This window comes from Pyrgilauda ruficollis, unplaced genomic scaffold (genome assembly GCF_017590135.1).
Source record: "Pyrgilauda ruficollis isolate IOZ18807 unplaced genomic scaffold, ASM1759013v1 scaffold31, whole genome shotgun sequence".
Classification (NCBI taxonomy): Eukaryota; Metazoa; Chordata; class Aves; order Passeriformes; family Passeridae; genus Pyrgilauda; species Pyrgilauda ruficollis.
In genome coordinates this window covers 1,055,944-1,074,941 of record NW_024524489.1, presented here as the reverse complement: position 1 = coordinate 1,074,941, position 18,998 = coordinate 1,055,944, and the positions used below count along the sequence as shown (strand labels likewise).

General features: G+C 44.5%; 1 protein-coding gene across 4 annotated transcripts in view; it reads left to right on the top strand.

The window, feature by feature from the left end:
* PLCB1 (phospholipase C beta 1) overlaps positions 1–18,998 on the top strand; it is a 332,534-nt gene that overhangs the window by 252,717 nt on the left and 60,819 nt on the right. For all 4 annotated transcript variants that reach the window (XM_041474010.1, XM_041474013.1, XM_041474012.1 and 1 more), the window contains exons 17-26: positions 1,561–1,645; positions 3,903–4,027; positions 4,288–4,442; positions 6,145–6,309; positions 7,386–7,485; positions 9,406–9,510; positions 10,103–10,212; positions 14,468–14,600; positions 15,444–15,497; positions 15,967–16,186. In XM_041474010.1, the coding sequence (XP_041329944.1) occupies positions 1,561–1,645; positions 3,903–4,027; positions 4,288–4,442; positions 6,145–6,309; positions 7,386–7,485; positions 9,406–9,510; positions 10,103–10,212; positions 14,468–14,600; positions 15,444–15,497; positions 15,967–16,186 (1,252 nt within the window). The remainder of the gene's footprint in view (positions 1–1,560; positions 1,646–3,902; positions 4,028–4,287; positions 4,443–6,144; positions 6,310–7,385; positions 7,486–9,405; positions 9,511–10,102; positions 10,213–14,467; positions 14,601–15,443; positions 15,498–15,966; positions 16,187–18,998) is intronic.

Genomic DNA, 18,998 nt, shown 5'->3' with positions numbered 1-18,998 from the left:
TAAATAGGATAAGACCAGTACATGTGTGTTGCTAGTGCTGTGCCATCAGTAGGGGGTAGCTGGAATAAGAATAATCTCAGTGTCTTTGTGAGAAGCTGAGATGGAGGTGAGCCAGCTGGAGAAAGAAAGGATATTATGTGTTAGAAAGGAAGAAAGAGGGGTAGGAGAGCAGCCTTTAGGAAATAACAGGAACTCTTCACCATTAGGAGATAACAGCTGTGAATAATAGCAGGTAGCATGATGGTTGCTGATTAGAAATAGGGACCACCATAAAGGTGAGTCCCAGCTCTCCTAGAGGTAGAGAATTACTTTTGGAAACCCACGTTCACCCTCTGACTCTTCAGCACAGGCTGAGAATGGTGTGTAGTTCCCAGTCTGGCAGCACATTTTCCTCTCACAGTGGCCCTAGATATTTCTTTGGATCCACTGCTTCCTTTTTGGCTCCTTAGGAGGACAGTGCCCACCTGTTTCTGTCCTGCTCCTCTGAGCTTTTGTTCAGTTTTGTGCCTCCCCTGCAGCTTGGCAGTTTGACTCTGGGGAGCTGGCCAGCCCTGCACAGTTACACTCATCTCTAAACCTGGATGAGACCAGACTTTTTCTCTGCCTTACTGGTTGCTTTCAGTAAAGTGGTGAGGCTGGAGAGATCTTGCTCCAACACAGGCACTGATCCCCTAATTTTTAAACAGATCAGAGCTGAGTTAATGGATTTGACCTCCAGAGCTGTGGCCCTTCTAGGCAGCCACAGGGCTGGTTGGGATGAAGTGGGAGGCTGTTGGTTTACAGAAACCCTTTCCTCTGCACTGAAGGGAAGGTACTGAAGCTAGCAGGGTCTTGACTTAGGCTCTGCTGCACCCTGGTGCCTGCGTGCATTGAGAGGCTGTGCCCACATCAGGCAAAGGTGAGTGACAAGCGATGCACAAACTGATGTTTGTTCCTACCAGCTCAGATGTGGAGGAGGAGCTGTTCACCTCTGGCAGATCAGAAAGTTTCACCAAATGAAAGAGATCATAAAAGCCTGATATCAGCTGGGGATTAGGTCTGAGTCCCTGCTGGGGCACAGGAGGGAACCTTTAGGGATGGCTGGGTAGTGGTGTTTGGTGGCTTTGACAGCTGTGACCTTGCCCCTGATGTACTGAGAGCCACTGCACTGCTCTGCTCACTTCAGTCTGACATGGACATCAGTTCTTACAGCTCCAAGTGGCTCCCAGCCTCACATCAGCCTGCAGAGACAAGCCAGAGGTCCAGCAGTGCCCCCAGCAAGCTGCTGCAGCCCCCCTGTGTCACAGTGGGATCTCTGGGCTCACCCTCTCAGGTACACCCACGGTGCTCTGCCCCCACTGTTGCCTGCAGCTGGTGCAGCATCAGCTTTGGGCACTGCAGGTGGAGCCCTGAGTGCCTGCAGAGCAAGGTCACTGCTGGCAGTGGAAATTCCGTGGGATCAGGCTGAAAAGAGCTGGTGAGCTGTAGGTGGGACTGGGGACTGGGGACTGGCACTAAACCACTCCAGTTTGTGCTCTAACCTGTTTTATCACCGGTTTTATCTCCCCTCTAAACCTGCAGAACGCAACAAAAGCTTTGAGATGTCTTCCTTCGTGGAAACCAAAGGGCTTGAGCAGCTTACAAAGTCTCCTGTGGAATTTGTGGAGTATCCTTGACTTTGAGAAAGGGGCTTCCTAAGTCCTTCTATATCTGAGATCAGCTACAGAGCTTTATTGGAATTCAGAGACAGGAGCTGGGGAAATAGGGAACCCAAATGAAATTTGTAGATTAGATTTTATTCTTTCTAAAGATTTTATCTTTCTAAATGAATTAATTGGCCTGAGTTCTGATGAGCTAATTTAAAAACTGGCATGAGTCTTGGTGCTGTGGGCTAGGACTACAGGGAATAGGCATAAATGACATATTGAAGACCTAATTCTGATTGTTAAATTTATCATCCTATATGGAGTGGTAAGAATTATGGTGAGCAAATTGTCAAAATGTGGCTGACTTTTTTTGCAAAGTCACATGAGAACACTTGCTTTGCCATCATACCCCTACTGATTTATTGGCCACACAATTTCTCAATTTTTTTGATTTTTATATCTTCTAAAGAAAAGCTAAGGAACATTCTGGTTAGACCTTTTGATGTTTCTCAGTCTCTCCTCATGAATGAAATAAACAGTTCTCCTCAGTTAAGAATGAAATAAAATAAACAGATAAAACAGTGCCTCAAAGGAGATTAATGGAAAGCTCCTTCCAAGGATTGCCTGCAGCACGTTCTCATCTCACAGATTTGTAGACTCAGCCAGAAAATGTGTGCACTTGTCATTTCTGTCCATCTAGAGGCCAATTCTAATGTCATTGCAGAAAACCACTTTTTAATTGAGCACCTCTCCCTGCACCAGAGGAATATTCACTGTTTGCAACCAGCTGTAAACGTACTCCTAAGGAAATCCCTAAGTAGGAATGTAAAGATAAATGGAATTTTATGAATGTGATCTTCCTAATGGATCTGCCTGTGCTCTTTCCCTGCTTGTTCTGAGTACTCTCTGCAGGAACAAGCAGCACCTTTAATTGCCCCATATTTATCAGATCTCCTACAAAACTGTGGCCACCTGGAAGCATGATGCTTGGAGAAATCCAGTGAGAAACCCGTGGCCACTCTGGAAAGAATTACCTGCATTTAACCCTGCAGCTGCCCTTCTCACTTGCCAGGTGATTCTTGTCACGTGTTCTGCACCTTAACTGCTCACTGCTCAGGTACAACAAAATGCAGCTGAGCAGGATTTACCCCAAGGGACTATATGGAGTGGTAAGAATTATGGTGAGCAAATTGTCAAAATGTGGCTGACTTTTTTTGCAAAGTCACATGAGAACACTTGCTTTGCCATCATACCCCTACTGATTTATTGGCCACACAATTTCTCTTTTTTTTTTTGATTTTTATAACTTGTAAAGCAAAGCTAAGGAGCATTCTGGTTAGACCTTTTGATGTTTCTCAGTCTCTCCTCATGAATGAAATAAACAGTTCTCCTCAGTTAAGAATGAAATAAAATAAACAGATAAAACAGTGCCTCAAAGGAGATTAATGGAAAGCTCCTTCCAAGGATTGCCTGCAGCACGTTCTCATCTCACAGATTTGTAGACTCAGCCAGAAAATGTGTACACTTGTCATTTCTGTCCATCTAGAGGCCAATTCTAATGTCATTGCAGAAAACCACTTTTTAATTGAACACCTCTCCCTGCTCCAGAGGAATATTCACTGTTTGCAACCAGCTGTAAATGTAATCCTAAGGAAATCCCTAAGTAGGAATGTAAAGATAAATGGGTCTCTCCTCATGGTTGCAGTTAAGAATGAAGTAAAATAGATAAAGAGATAAAACAGTGCCTCAAAGGAGATTAATGGAAAGCTCCTTCCAAGGATTGCCTGCAGCACGTTCTCATCTCACAGATTTGTAGACTCAGCCAGAAGATGTGTACACTTGTCATTTCTGTCCATCTAGAGGCCAATTCTAATGTCATTGCAGAAAACCACTTTTTAATTGAACACCTCTCCCTGCTCCAGAGGAATATTCACTGTTTGCAACCAGCTGTAAATGTAATCCTAAGGAAATCCCTAAGTAGGAATGTAAAGATAAATGGAATTTTATGAATGTGATCTTCCTAATGGATCTGCCTGTGCTCTTTCCCTGCTTGTTCTGAGTACTCTCTGCAGGAACAAGCAGCACCTTTAATTGCCCCATATTTATCAGATCTCCTACAAAACTGTGGCCACCTGGAAGCATGATGCTTGGAGAAATCCAGTGAGGAACCCGTGGCCACTCTGGAAAGAATTACCTGCATTTAACCCCGCAGCTGCCCTTCTCACTTGCCAGGTGATTCTTGTCACGTGTTCTGCACCTTAACTGCTCACTGCTCAGGTACAACAAAATGCAGCTGAGCAGGATTTACCCCAAGGGAACACGAGTGGACTCCTCCAACTACATGCCCCAAGTCTTCTGGAATGCTGGCTGCCAGATGGTCGCCCTCAACTTCCAAACCGTGGGTAAGTCCTGCTGGTGTCTGCCTTTGGAGAGCTGCACACGTCCACTTCTCCCTGCTGCTTGGTAGGAAAGACTGTACTTGTCAGAAATTAGCTAGGGATTAAAGTATACCAGAGAGCTGCTAATTAGTGTTTAACCCAGGCTTGTACTGTTTCTGTTACAGTCAGTATGAAATTACAGTCATTTTTAAAAATTTTATTATTGCTTTTTGAAATTATTACCTGTCCAGAAGGTAACTCTTTCCAATATTTTTCACATCCAGATTTGTCTATGCAAATAAACATGGGAATGTACGAGTACAATGGCAAAAGTGGCTACAGGTTAAAGCCAGAATTCATGAGAAGGCCAGACAAGCACTTTGATCCATTTACTGAGGGAATAGTGGATGGAATAGTGGCCAACACTCTGTCTGTCAAGGTATGTATGTAGCTGGTGGAAGTGCTCCCATGGCAATGCCAGAGCATGGATGTATTTATATTTTTGTGGTGCAGGAACCTTGAAAATTACTATACTAAGCCAAGAAAATAAAATTAATTTAATTTCATGGAGCAACATTTGATTTTTAAATTCTGCCTCGCATTTTGCATTGTAGGAGAAATCAATATATTTTTATTGTATGTATTCTTTGCCATAGAAGTAATTACAGAATCACAGAACTGGGAGGTCTGTGGATTTAGGAGCAGTTTGGCTGTGTTTTTAGAAACAAAGGGCTGGATTTAAAACAGGCTGTTGTGAAGTGGGAGGTTGGACTGGAATAGATAGAGCACTACATGCTTGGGATAAATAAATTTTCCTGGTTTTCTGAAAGTTCTCCAGCAGAACTGTGGAACCATAAATGTCAGCTGCAATTCATTGCCAACTTGGTTTTCCTTGTTCCTTTTTAAGGACCTCTAATGAAGTTTAGGGACTGCCAGGAATGTGCAGATGGAGAATTACCTGCATAAGTGTTCAAGGGCATAGATTGCATTGGCTGTGACAGGGGGACAAATTCACTTGTGAATTCACTTCTACATCTCCAGCTATAAAGCCATAAACTTTCTGGAGTCCTGCTGCTCCTCTAATGGGCTCACCCCTTAGAACAACCTCTGTGTTACAGAGTCCACCTGCAAAATATCCTCCTGTTTGCACTGAGGGAAAAGAAGTGTTTCCTCTGCAGGCAGGAGAGCACAGAGCCTGCTGGGAGGATGTGGATGAAGGAATAATCTGTGATATGCACAGCAGCAGAAGAGGACGTGTGGGTGACCTGTGGTGGTGACCTGCACTCATGGAAGCTTTCAGGGCCCTCCTGTGGGTTTAGAGGCACTTTCTTGTGCAGTTAGAGCAAATGGAGGTGGAGCACTCAGCAGCTGTGAGGAGAGGCACAGCTCTGGCCCGGGGATGAGCAGGCAGGAGCCAGGAGGCAGCTGCCTCTGCTGGTCACAGTGTCACTGCTCAACAGGCACAGCTGGCACTCGACTGGTTTGCTTTAGGCAAGCCTCAGTTTGTTAAAGTACAGTGCTGCACACTCCTGTGCCTCTTCAGCTTCCTGAAGTAATTGCAGATCTTTATTCCACTTTTTCAAGCTGAGAGTTGTGCTGCCTGTTAAAAATAAGAACTAGGAAAGATCAGCTATTTTGCAATTTTATTTTCATATTAAAACTCATCTGTGAAGAGCCTTTGTTAGAACACAAACTTAAAAGGTTGTTTTCTCCCTCACAGCTTAAAGCATATGTATAATTTCTCTGCCATTTAAACCTCTGTTTTTTCAAGCATTTTTTGAACCTGTTGTTGAGACTAGATAGAACTTAAGAGCTCTCAGGAACTAGGCATACAGATTGAGGAGGAGATCCAAATGAGTGTTCCTGCTGAGGGAAGGGCAGCAGCCTGGTCTCAACCACATTACTGCTCATAGGGGAATTCAGGATCACAGGGTCACAGGAAACCAGGCCTCACAAGCTGTTTTTCTGTGCCTGCAGTTAAATATTGGAATTTTTTTCCTGTTTATTGTGGGATTAGTGTTGTTTTGGTTCTATTTTAAATGCCCACCACCTGATCATTAATGAGAGCTATGCATCTGCATTGCAGCCACTCATTTCCTAATCCACCACAGGCATCTCTGAGAATGCTTCTTTGGCTTTAGATCATTTCAGGTCAGTTCCTTTCTGATAAAAAAGTTGGTACCTATGTGGAGGTGGACATGTTTGGCCTGCCTGTGGATACCAGGAGGAAAGCTCTGAAGACCAAGACCTCCCAAGGCAACGCAGTGAATCCAGTCTGGGAAGAGGAAGCCATAGTGTTCAAGAAGGTTGGTGTAACACTTGCTTCCCAAGAAGGAATTGTGCTTTTTTTAAATCCCTGTCCAGTGGGGTCTTTCCATGGCTTACTGAAAGTTTGCACTTGTTAGAAAGCAGGAAAAGGAGATTCTGAGTAGTTATTTCACAGTTCAGCTGCTCCTGCTGAGCTTTGGCTGCTCCAGGTGGGCGGCTGCTGCTAAAAGCAGTGAGTCTGGAGTGCCCTTGGTGGTTTGGGTGGCACAGCTGGGGATGGAAGGGGCAGCAGGCACAGATCCCTGCAGCAGTTCAGTGCCCTGGCACTGTGCCCTGGCTGAGCAGCCCTCCTGGGAAGCTGGGAGCAGCAGGACAATGGGAACACAGCTCCATGGAGCTGGCTGAGCTGCCACAGCCAAAGCAGCCTGCTGGCCCTGCTAGATTGGGCTGTAGAGTCACTGCCTGGGTGATGAGGACACAAATCTTATCCACCTGAGATAAGACTTCTACTTCTGAGCTGCTCATGCAGCTGAGAATTCAGTCTGAGTATTGGTCAGACTCAATTCTCTAAACTTCTAAGGTGGCACTGAGCACCGTGGATGTTTTATTGCACTTTGCAAATACCTGCAGCCAGTGTTTAACAGAGCCTCTGGGTTTTGCTCACTGAGCACCTTGGTTAAGCATATCCCCAGTCCAGGTGCCTGCAAAACAGTTTCTTTTGGCTTTCCCTCAGCAAGTGTAGCTCACAAGGGTGTTTAGACACTTGGTACTTGCAGCAGTGCTCTTTTCCCTGAATAATTTGGCCTTCTGAATGGCTTTCCTTTGGCAGCCTGCCAGAGCTTAAGTTTGGAAACATCACTAGCATTTTTCTTCTGTAATGAACTTCTAATTAGTGTACTTCATTTCTGTATTTAGTTAAGGATCCTGCCTTACTGCCCCTGTGCTCAGAGAAGCACAGGCTACTATTTTTAGAAGTTCAAATAAATCAGAGAAGCTTTTTTTAGTGTTTTCTTTTTGTTTTTTTCCTTCCAATGACTAGATAAACTTTAGCATGTGTTCTGTGCAGCCTATGGAAGGAGCTGAAGGTTAACAATGCAATAATATTGCCTTCCAGGTGGTTTTGCCCTCCCTGGCCTGTTTGAGGTTAGCAGTGTATGAAGAAGGAGGGAAATTCATTGGCCATCGGATACTGCCAGTCTTAGCAATCCGACCAGGTAAAAGCTTTCTCCCCATCCACACAGACATTGTGTGGTGAAAAGAGACAGCCAGGCAGAATCTCAGCTGCTCCAAATCAGCAGCCTCATAGCAAATGAGGACTTGAAAAACAAAAATGCCATATTTCATCAGAAATTGAAATTTTTCACCATCCAGGAAAAGCAATGGAATTGAAGCATTGGAGGCATAGTTGGCACTTCCTTCTCTCCAGTACACCAATTTCATGCTCACAGGTTTATGCTGAAAAGGGCAATTGCACACTTTTAAGAGGAGAGAGAGCAGCAACAGCCAAATTTTGATGTCATCTTTGTGAGAATGGGACGTGGCTGGGAATGAAAGTAAAGCCTGCTCCTCTCCATGTAATTTCTGCACACATGAAAGACTGACCTGTATGCCAGCTTTTATATCTCTGTAATACCTTTAAAAATCAATCCAAAATGACTTTCATCCTCATTGCTGAAAATTAAAAGAAAAATAACATTATTGGCCTCTTCTAAATCACATTATTTCTGCTATAGTTAGTGGCCACTTAAATGAAAATTACCTTGTGTGACAACTCTGGCCACATTTTCCAGGCCAGAGACTTGTTGGAGATCCTGTTTCAGAAAGATGCAGTGACCCTGGCAGTTTGAGCAAGGGAAATGCTCAGATTCAGTGCCAGATTTCCCAGCCAGGGGAGGAAGCTGAATTAGGGCAAGCATATGGGCCGTGAGCGTGCTCCCAGCTTTACTCACTGCAAAAGGAACAGTACCACTCTCTACCCTGTGCCTTATCCAGCACAAAACTCACATGTCCCCCCCCACACCTGACAGTTGGCCAAATTACTCCTGAGGAATAATCTCCACACCTTTTTCATGAGCAAGTTTAGTTTGTCAGTCCAGCAGACACCTCTTCTATGCCAGCTGCATTTTCTGCTGGCTGGCTGGATGGAGCTGTCTCCTGGAGGATCTGCTGAGTGCCAGAGGAAGGTAGGTGGGTGACTGGAGAGGAGAAGGGGATGGGCAAGTGAAATCTTAGCAGAGCTGTTCCCCCCAGGCCCGTTCTCTGTGCTTTTGGCTCCAGCCATCATCAGTTTACAGCATGTGGTGGAGAGCAGCCTGTTGGGCTGAGTTTGTTCCCTGCTCAAAACTGGCTGAAGGAGGCTGAGAGAACTGAGAACCCCTTGGAATATTTCATTTCGCTCTTTTCTGAGATGCTATTGAGATGCTATTATATCAAGCTGTCACATAAATCCACAGGCTTGTCACTATTCCCAAAGCAAGGATTTAGCCATTGCTTGGAGAGAGGGTTGCTTACATCAGCCAGGTGAGGATTCCCCCAGGTAAATACATCCTGCTCCTGCCTTGGATCCTGACCCCTGTCACACGTGTGGCTCCCAAGCTGGACGTGGCACTCAGTGCCACAAGGTGATCAGTCAAAGGCTGGATAGCCAGCTTTCAAAACAGCCTGGAATTTCTCTTTTTGCAAACACACTGTGACCACCATGCCACATTGTATATTTTTTTAATTAGATGCTGTGTGTGGATGGGCTGTTACATCTCAGTTTATTTGGCTGTTCACGTTGCTGAGTACTACCAGGGTCACTTTTGAAAACTAAGTAAGATGTACTAAACTAAAACAATCCAGACATAGGTACTAAACCAGAATGTATGAAAAATTTAAATAAATTTCCATTTTTAGCATCAATCACATAGGTAAGAATAAACAGAGAATATCATTTTGAGCTGCAGTGCCACATGGCTTTCCAGCAGTCTGTACAGTTCTCCCTGAAGCCCTTCAGATAAACCTTCCCCTCCCAGAAGCCCCTGGAGCTGCCTGCTCAGTCGGCACCACACTCTGAGTAACAAATATAACAGAGGTGCGTTGGAAATGCCTGTGGAAGGGTTTATGCTGTGAACTGGCTGTTCCTTACTTTGCAGGCTATCACTACATCTGCTTGAGGAATGAGAGGAACCAGCCTCTGACACTGCCAGCTCTCTTTGTGTACATCGAGGTCAAAGACTACGTCCCTGACACTTACGCAGGTAACTCTGAATTATTCAGGGAGTTTTCTTGCTGAGGAATATAAAGATTAATTGAAACACAAAATGCACGAGTGTGGACTTGCCAGACTGGGATAACAGTCCTGTGAGCAGACATCTGCACCTGGTGGATCACAGTTTTCTTGCTGAGGAGTATAAAGGTTAATTGAAACACAAAATGCACGGGGTGTGGGACTTGCCAGGCTGGGATAACAGTCCTGTGAGCAGACATCTGCACCTGGTGGATCAGTGTGTCTCCTCACTCTAGGAGATGGCCTGATTTGCAGCACCTTGCCTGAGGCTTTGGGTTAGGCCAACTCTTATCTTCAGCAGCCTGCAGAGGAGGAAATAGCCACTGGAACTCAAGTGAAACTCTGCATGCAGGACACACGAGATGTAGTCGTTCCCTGGGCAAAGTGCCGTGCTCCAGGGAGAGAACTGTGTTTTGGCATTGCCTCTAAACAGAGGGGGGTTTAAATGCCAGGCAGTGAAAGACCATCTTCAGGGAAAACCACTGTTCTGCCTTTTCCTTAAGCCCTGAGTGCTGGAGCCACAACACCAGGCTTTGACACTGAAGTGTTTGCCTTGTTCCTAGATGTGATTGAGGCCTTATCCAACCCCATCAGATACGTGAACTTGATGGAGCAGAGAGCCAAGCAGCTGGCTGCACTGACTCTGGAAGATGAGGAAGAGGTCAAGAAAGAGGTAAGGGAGCTTTCTGAGGCTCTGGAGATCATGCTGTGGTATTTAAAAGCACCTACTTTGCTTAGGAAAGCAACACTGGAAAACCCAGGGAATTGTATGTGCTGATTATGGGAACACCTGGAAACATCACCTGAGGAAGGCTGGGGCACAGGACACCCCAGCACTGCCCTGGGAGTGTGCTTGCACTAAAAACACTGAGCGGGGTGCTGCTCACAGGTGAGACAGGAAGAGCTGTGTTACTTGTGTGTTGTGCAGCTGAAATCTTTGTGACACAATGCCTGTTGTTTTCCAGTGTGCTGCTGGTTCCCCTTGCAAAAAACCACAGCTCTGTGGCAGGAGTTCTTCCTGAAAATATTACAAATGGCAGAGAATTTCAGACTGTCTCTGGAGAGGTCACTCTGCTGAGAAACATTTGTGTATCTCAGATTATGATGTCTCTGTTGATTCTCTGTGAGCAAACATGTCCTGAAGAGACACAGGGTGTCTCTTCACAAATCCTACAATAACTTAAGTGGGAAGGGGCCTCTGGAGTTCATAGATGTTAGAAATGAAGAGGGAGGAGGCCATGGAGTAAATAAATAGGCCTATTGGAGCTCAGCTGAAAGCTGTAGGAGCCCCAGTTTTAGTTGTTAATATCTGGATAGCTATGGTTACCTGCAGACTAACCTGTGAACCCTTCTTTCTGTATAATTGAAGGTTATGCACCCAAATTAGTATAACTGAGAGTTCAGCTGTGGTTCCTGATGGACTCTGCATGTTCAAACATTCTTTTCCACACTGTCACTGGGGCCTCTAGCAGTGTTGGGAGCATCAGCTTTGTCTGTCAGAGGTGGCTGTGCCAGGTGTTGTGCACACCAAGTGATCAAAAGGCTCTCAGCAAGTCTCCTGCAAAGACACAAATGCTTTTCAATCCTAAACTGCCCTCTGCTCTGGGGCCTGCCTTCTGCAATTCTCAGAAGTGCAAAACCTGGCTGAACTAGATTTTGTAGCCAAGAATACATTCCCAAAGCAGACCAGAGGAGTGAAAGTCATTACAATTCAGTAGCCAGCACTTCACTCTGTGTGCAGTGTCACCAGCTCTGCTGAATGAGGACACTGAAATGCTCAATAGCATCTTAGACATTTATCTAGGACACGCTACACATGAGATTCTATATTAATAGCAAAGCCTTTTTTAACAGAATCCTTTAAATACCTTAGAGGTCGTTTTTACTTTTGAAAAACTACAGATTTTCCTGGTATATACAGGCTTATTTGTTAGTTAGAAAAATTCTTGTCATAGAGAGTCTTCTGCAGCAAGTGGAAGGAGAGATGACTGTCAAGGAGCTTGGAAGCTCTTAGGATAAAGGATGTTGTTTTGGAGCAGCACAGAAATATTTTGTAAAAGAAAACTGTAGTGATTGTGGTCTGTTTGCTAAAAGTGTGTAATGGTTGAGCTAGCTGCAGCACCAAGGGACAGGGACAAAACTGCCACTGTAAGTGTCACCCTGAGTTCACCATGGTTCCCTTCTACTTCAAAGGCACTTTTTGGGGAAGCTATTTTGGTCTGTACTTGGAAATCTTGAATTCCCTGACCATGTTTTGTGATGATAACATTTTCCTCATCTGTCAGTCTGTTTTCTTCACTTTTTTTGGCCCACAGCAATCCATAACTGCAAGTACACTCACTGGCAACACAGCTGACAAACCCAAGTGTGTTTGCCAGAATGAGCACCTGATTGCACCTGGATTCCCCTTCCCAATGCCCAGTTTCAGGCTTACACACTGTAACTGACTGTGTGCAAAGCTGAGCTGTCTCCCAGCACAGATTCTGCTCCCCACTCCTCTCTCCTTCCCCTCACACACATTTCTGATCTGAGCAGCTGTCAGAGGAAAACTGAGAGGTTTTTGCTTTCCTTGCTGTAGAAGTTTAAACCCAGCCTCTGTGGGAAGCTCCTCACAGAACAAGAGTGAACTAAGCTACCCAGCAGTGAATTGTTTTAAACCAAGAAATCAGCTTTTCTTCAGGCTTCACATTGCCTTGTCTGCTAATGGGCAGTGCAATCACATAAACAAAGAATGCTGAAGAACTGACTGAGGTTCCAGCCTCCTCTCTGGATTTATTTACAAAGTTCCCATTGGGACCATGACAGGAGTTCCTGCCTTTACTTCCCTTGGTCAGCTCTTGCCTTCCAGCCTGGCCTGAGAAGAGCTGTTTTTGGGGAAAGGAATGCCTGCAGTGTGAGTTCTGCACCTTTCAGTGATCACACTGGGAATCTCTAGGAGCATACAGGTAGTGAAGGTTGCCCTCTCTTCCCCTGCCAAGTGTCCTTTACACACAGGAGGAACAACCCAAAGGAATTTGCAGAGAATTCCTTGGTAAGAGCTAATCCCAGCCTGAAGTAGCTCCTTTTCTCTGTAGAAATAAAAACAGACATAGAGAGAGTCCTCTATGGGTATGGATCTCTCTATTTAGTAAATGCACTGTGTTGCAATAGACGTGGCAGTGTGAAATAGAAACCAGTTTATGTGAATATTAAAACTGTAAATTAAAAGGCTGGATTACATCATGATTTAAGAACAGCCTAAAAGGAAAAATCATTTTTTTAAAGGAAAAATCGTGTTTATTTTAGCATTCTTTTAGCATAGTGTGATGAATTATGGGAAGAGAAAGTGCTTTTTAATGAGATTAGATTGCTTGATGTAGTGAAAATTATTCCTTATTCACTTTGTGATCCTGCCTCGCGTTTCTGCTTCAGTTTCTGCAAACAGATGTTTTATGTCCCAAAGTGCCAGGTTACATTAATAGCTCTCAACAAGGTGTGATGCAGCATTTCACAGCACACAAAAACCAGGTCTCAAAAGAAGGTAATACCCACTTGCCCTGCATAGGGGCACAGAGCTGCCAGGAGTTAGGAATTCTGCCTTCATTTGCATGAAATGTCGATGATGTGTGTAGCAAAGATTGTATTAAACTAATGACCTGCAGCCTGAGGAGAGCTGTGAGGATAACCACATCTGTGTGTGTTTATCACAGCTGCAGCTTTTGCTGTCACGTTGTTCCTCTGTTAGGAATGTTGGCTAAATGAGGTTTTTCTGTGTTTTACAGCAGTCATTCCTGCTTGGTGTAAATGAAGCTGTTGGCACTGCTTTTCAGTTGCATCCTGCTTCTGCCTACAGTATCTCCCTCCTGTAACTCTGGGAGGAAGAGGCTGTGGGACAGGAATTGTGCTGCAGTGCCCAGTGCAGTGTCAGGGCCAGGCTGAAGGAAGGCAGCAGCAGGAGCAGCACAGAACAGTTGGACCAAAATCCATTTTGCCTCTGTTGGTGCAGAGCAGGCTGATGTTTTGCAAGCGTGGAGGAATCATGGGGCAAAAATAAAAACCCAGCTCTGGTATCCTGCCTCTTCGTGTAATGTGATTACCATCAAAGTAGGAGAGGGAAGCAGCTGAAGGAACAAATCCAAAACTTCCCTGAGACACCATGGCAACCGGCCCCTGGCAGGGACAGCAGGAAACAGAAACATTTCAAAATAAAAATTGCTCTGAATGACCTTCTGTTTGCTGAGTGCCGGGTGCCTGCTTAAATCCTGATGGTCACAGGGACAATTGCAGATGTTCAGGGTGCAGTGCAGTGCACACTGCAAGCCTGAGCCTTTAGGAGACTGCAGAGAAGGAAGAGATTGTGGAAATGCTTCAATATTTGGATGGCACAGAGGTGTTCATGCAGCAGAATGGAGGTACTGTTTACATGTGACCCCTGGAGTGTACTTACAGGAATGTAAGCTGCTGGGAGGCAGAAGGATGTTCCTGTTCTGTGAGAATGGTGAAGAATGGTAGTGCTGGGCGTGTCTGTGAAATTCAGCAGTAATCTCGTGTACACGTTTTGGTCACAGCAGGGATCTGAGGAGCATTCTCCTGCCAGCACCTACGTTATTTCTAGAAAGATTTTATGGCTCTCCGCTGCAATACAGCCTTCACATCTGGTGCAGCTAATATATGTTGCACTAAAAAATGTCCCTGATGAGTTATATCTGCTTAAAATACTTTTTCAGAATAATGCATGCTCCATTTCTACTTGAAATTTACCCTGCACAAATGAGCCACCTGGGTTACCACAGCTCTTAAGGATGTCTTCTTCTGTTGTTTTATTTTAGAATGATTTTTAGATACAACATTTGCAGAATTTTGCATTTAAAAACCAAGCTAAAGTGGACCTGCAAATAAATGAAGTCTGTTAGTTGGGAAGAATAATGTGCATGGTGCTGTGATTTCAGATTGACCACGGGGATGCGCCGTCCGAAGCTAACAACGAACCCAGGCCAACACCAGCAGAAAATGGGGTAAATTTCACTGCCTCCCTCACGCCGAAACCAGCCACTCAGGTTGTCCACAGCCAGCCAGCACCAGGTAAAAAATAACAAACAACAAAACCAAGGCAAAGAGACAACAAGTCCCATCTTTTCTCAGTTAGTCTGGGTGATAATTTTTCAAGTGTTCTGTGTTTGAAGAACAAAGGTGGGAAGTTGTGGTGTTTGTTTTGTTTGTCTACAATAGGTAGAAACTTTCCCACCACTTTTTTCTGCTTCAAATATACAAATATCTTCTACTTAACAGTTGCATTAGTGGTGAAACTGAAATTCATTACAAGCAAGAAAATGTGCTGGGGGTTTTTTTTTGTTGCTGCAAGTGCAGGAATCTCTTGGAATTGTTTTTACAACTATGCCTAATTCATGCACGTAGTGGCATCTTACTCCACACACAAAACACAGTCTTAGGCCCTTGTGTGCTTTGTACTGACACATCTCCTATAGCAAATGCTTGCTAAACACAGTGTTTGTGACTTTATGGCTGCAGTCTCTGTAGGCAGGATCTGCCTGGCTTCCAAGGAGCTGGGCTCATCCATCCTGTGTGCAGGAATTCTGCACTGCCATCATAGTGTGTGATATGGTTGTACTGTCAGCCTAAAGCCACTCAGGGGACTCGTGTGAGTGGTATCAGGGGTTCATCCTCCTTATCAGTAACACAGCACAGCTCAGCTGGGGTTTTGGAAGGTCACCTTTCTGTCTTGGGCCAGAAGGTTGATGTTTTCATGCTCCTCTCCTGCTCAAAAGATGTATTTTCTCCAGTGATTAAAATCTGCCCATGTCAGGGTGTGTCCTGTGTCACCTGAGTGTTCTAACACTCAGCCAAGCAGCACAGTCATGGCTGTTGTTTTAAAAGAACTGAAATTAAACATCTCTTTTACCCTAGGTTCTGTGAAAGCACCTGCAAAGACAGAAGATCTTATCCAGAGTGTCCTCACAGGTAATAAATACACAGGTCACACTGCATGAGCTTTCTTGTCAAGAAAAACAACATTTTTATGGAATAGGCCACCAGGCTTAGGCATTACTTCCAGTGATTAGGACTGAAGTAACTCCTAAGGTTTGAAGTAAACAAAGTCTGGGCAAATCTCATGAGGTGGGGTGCCAACAGGGAATTTTTTAGAAATTGTTGTAGCTTCATGACCACCAAGTTACCATCTAACCCAGAAAAAAGAGCAGCATTATTGTGAGAACAGAGGCTAAATTTGTTCTGAATGCAGTGAATAGTAGTGGAACCATTTTGTCACAGTGCTTTGAAGCCAGTTAGCTTATTTCAGATGAAAGTACTCAGTTTATGCCATATTTCCTTTACCCAGAGCAAACAAGCAGGTTTTGTTCCGTTCCTGCTCCTCTGACTGAAATCCTGCAGTGCTGCAAAGTTGAAGTGCCTTTCATTATTATCATTGCAGAAGTGGAAGCACAGACCATTGAGGAGCTGAAACAGCAGAAGTCCTTTGTTAAACTCCAGAAGAAGCACTACAAGGAGATGAAGGACCTGGTGAAGAGGCACCACAAGAAAACCACCGACCTTATCAAAGAGCACACGGCAAAGTACAACGAGATCCAGAACGACTACCTGCGGCGGAGAGCAGTGCTGGAGAAAACTGCCAAAAGGGACAGCAAGAAGAGGTGGGTGAAGCACAGCCTCCTCAGCTGGGGGCTGCTGGAGACTTTACTCAGAGACCTTCACTTGTTTTTGGCAGAGAAATCATACAGAGGTGGCAGAGCGCAGAAAAAATCCAAAGCAGCAGGCTCCTGGTTAATGGGGGAGATGAGAGCTATGGCTCCCTGGGGGAGCCTTGGGAAATCTCAGGCCACAGCAGAAGGCATCAGGTGTACAATTAGGGGAAAGAAGCCCCTGGAGATTATAACCACCTGAGTGCTGTGAAATCATGATTGATCTGGAACACCTGGGAGTGTCCTCACAACTGCCTGGCTTTGCCAGGAACACCCTTTCTGTGCTTTCTCTTTCCAAGCCTTGCACCACCCTGTCTCTTTCTCTGTCCTGATACCATTTTTATATTATTTATTTATGAATTCTAATTATCAATTTAAATGCAAAAAGCTGCAATGAATTCTTATGAACCTTTCCACAATGATTGCCTTGTTCTTATGGTGAGGAACTGTATGTTAATAAAGATCAATTCATGATTCCTGGCAAAGCACAAACACACAGAGCCAAGCAGTGTCAGAGACTCTTGCAACTGAACTTTTATTTCTCCCATTGCTGCATCCTTTTTGTCTTAACATCATTTATTTTTTGAAGTAACCAGATAAGCACTAAAGTCCTCTTAACTTTTACATTAAATTGATGTAGCTGCAGTTCTTAAATATGATGATATTGAACAAACTTTAAAAAAAAAGTACTTTTTGGAAGGAGATGATCAGAGAAAAAAGCTGCAAGCCTGCTCTGGCTGCCAACCTTGTTGATAGTCCCTCTAAATGTAAGTGACTGGGACTCAGGCCATAACTTGTCCCTGGGCAGGAGCTTATTCATTTCTGCTTTCCTGATGACAGAATGTCATTGCCTTAATAAGAGCTCGACACTCACAATATATCTGTGTTCTGCTGGCCTTCACTGTTGCCAGTTTTCAGGCTTCCAGGTTCTGTACTTGAGTTTAACAAACTCCCTTTAATGGCTGGCTGTCAACTGCAAGCCCAGGGATATTTTATCTGCAGTGTTTTCCACCACCAAAGTGTGTGACAGACAGTGGCAGGCAAAACAACAGCACATTTCTGGCTTTCCTCCTATTACATTTAAGCAGAAAATCAAGCTGGATGAATAAAATGACTCATTTGTTTTTGAGCAAAAAGGGATTTGAGTTTTTTTGCTGTTTTCTGATCTGACTGCAAACCACTGATGATGTCAGGCAGCAAAACCCTGCAGTCTCCTACGTGGAGCTGCCACAGGGGTGTCAGAGACATGGAGTTTTATGTGCAGATACAGACAAGGCTGGAGGTTCCATTTTAAAAAAGCACAAATATGTTTTCAGGGATTTTCAAGCTTGCAAGTACATATTATCTCAAGCAGCAGACTTCTAATAGAGCACAGGAGAAAGTATCAGCAACAATTTAAAATGATGAAAAATCCCCTATTTGCCTGTAACTGCAAAGTAAAAATCACTGCTTCACAGGATTCTTCTCCCTGTATGAGATGGCCATAAAAATATCTCTGTCAGGAGCAATCTCTGCTTTTTGCCCTTGTCTAAAACTGAGCCAAGATTCAGTAAAGCCATTGTCTACAGGAAGTTTGAAATATTTATTTATACACGTGCACAAGTGTTTTGTTGGTGTTGCTCTGAAGTTTCTTTAATGATCATGTCCCATAAAAAACAGCCAGTATTTTAGCCAGTGTTTAGAAATAGGCCTGATTCCCTTTTCCCAGAAATACAAGAGAAATGTCAGCTTTAAAATATGTGTTGTGTAATGGCATCATAATGCTGACTGTAATATTCATTAATGCTGACTTCTGGCTCTGTAATGTTTAAATTACCCTCACCCATCACACTGACACCACTTAACCTCTTAGCAGAATATTCAAATACAATAAAAACACAAGAAATAAAAGGAGGCTACCTTGGCATTCGTGTCCTCGGAGGGATGAAAGCAGGATCACATTATTTCAGGAGAAGTAACTCTAAGTGACAGCAGCTGCACACTTGAACCTGGCAGAGAGAAGAGAGGCAGAGCCAGTTCTCTGCATTGTAATCTCGGCACATTTCTGAGGAGCAAACTCATTTTTCTCCCCGTGTCATCCCTCCCTGTTCAAGGTTTTGTTGTTTTGTCCATCTCCTGCGCTGCTCTGACGTTTCCCAGGCAACTGATTTAGCACCTGAGCATGGCAGTAAACACAGCAGCAGAGCAGGGACACAGCATAATCTTATTTCTTTAATGTACTTTCCTTGGGTTTGCATTAGTGCTGGCCTGAGAGTGGTACTGGATTTGCTGCTTATTTTTCTCTTGGGCAGTTTAGTGTCATCTCATCTCCTTTCACAGTTACATCTATCCTTCCTTCTGTCTTAAGAAAAAGTAAAACAGACCCAAACTGTTCCTTAGTGTTGCTTTTTAGCTCCCTTACTGTGTTTTTCCCCTGCTCCTGAGAGCTGCCTGTCTGAGGTTTGCTCCCCACTGGGGTGGGAGCTTTCCTTCTGAAGCCAGCAGCCCACGGAGCACTTTCCTGTGTGTGCTATGCATGGCATTTCCTGAAGGGGGGAGAAAACACCAAATAAAGGGATGTTCCTGCCATGTGAACCTTTGGTAAATGCAGATGTAACATTCAGCTTTTAAATTTATTGCTGAGTGCGTGCAGGGATGGCTTGGTTTCCAAAATACTCAGCATTCAGCCCTTCTGCTGAAGGCTCTGCAGCTTTGAAGTTCAAATTATGTCTGGAAATGGATAAACAAGTTCCATGGGGAGTCTTGGCAGTTGCCTCTGTAGCTC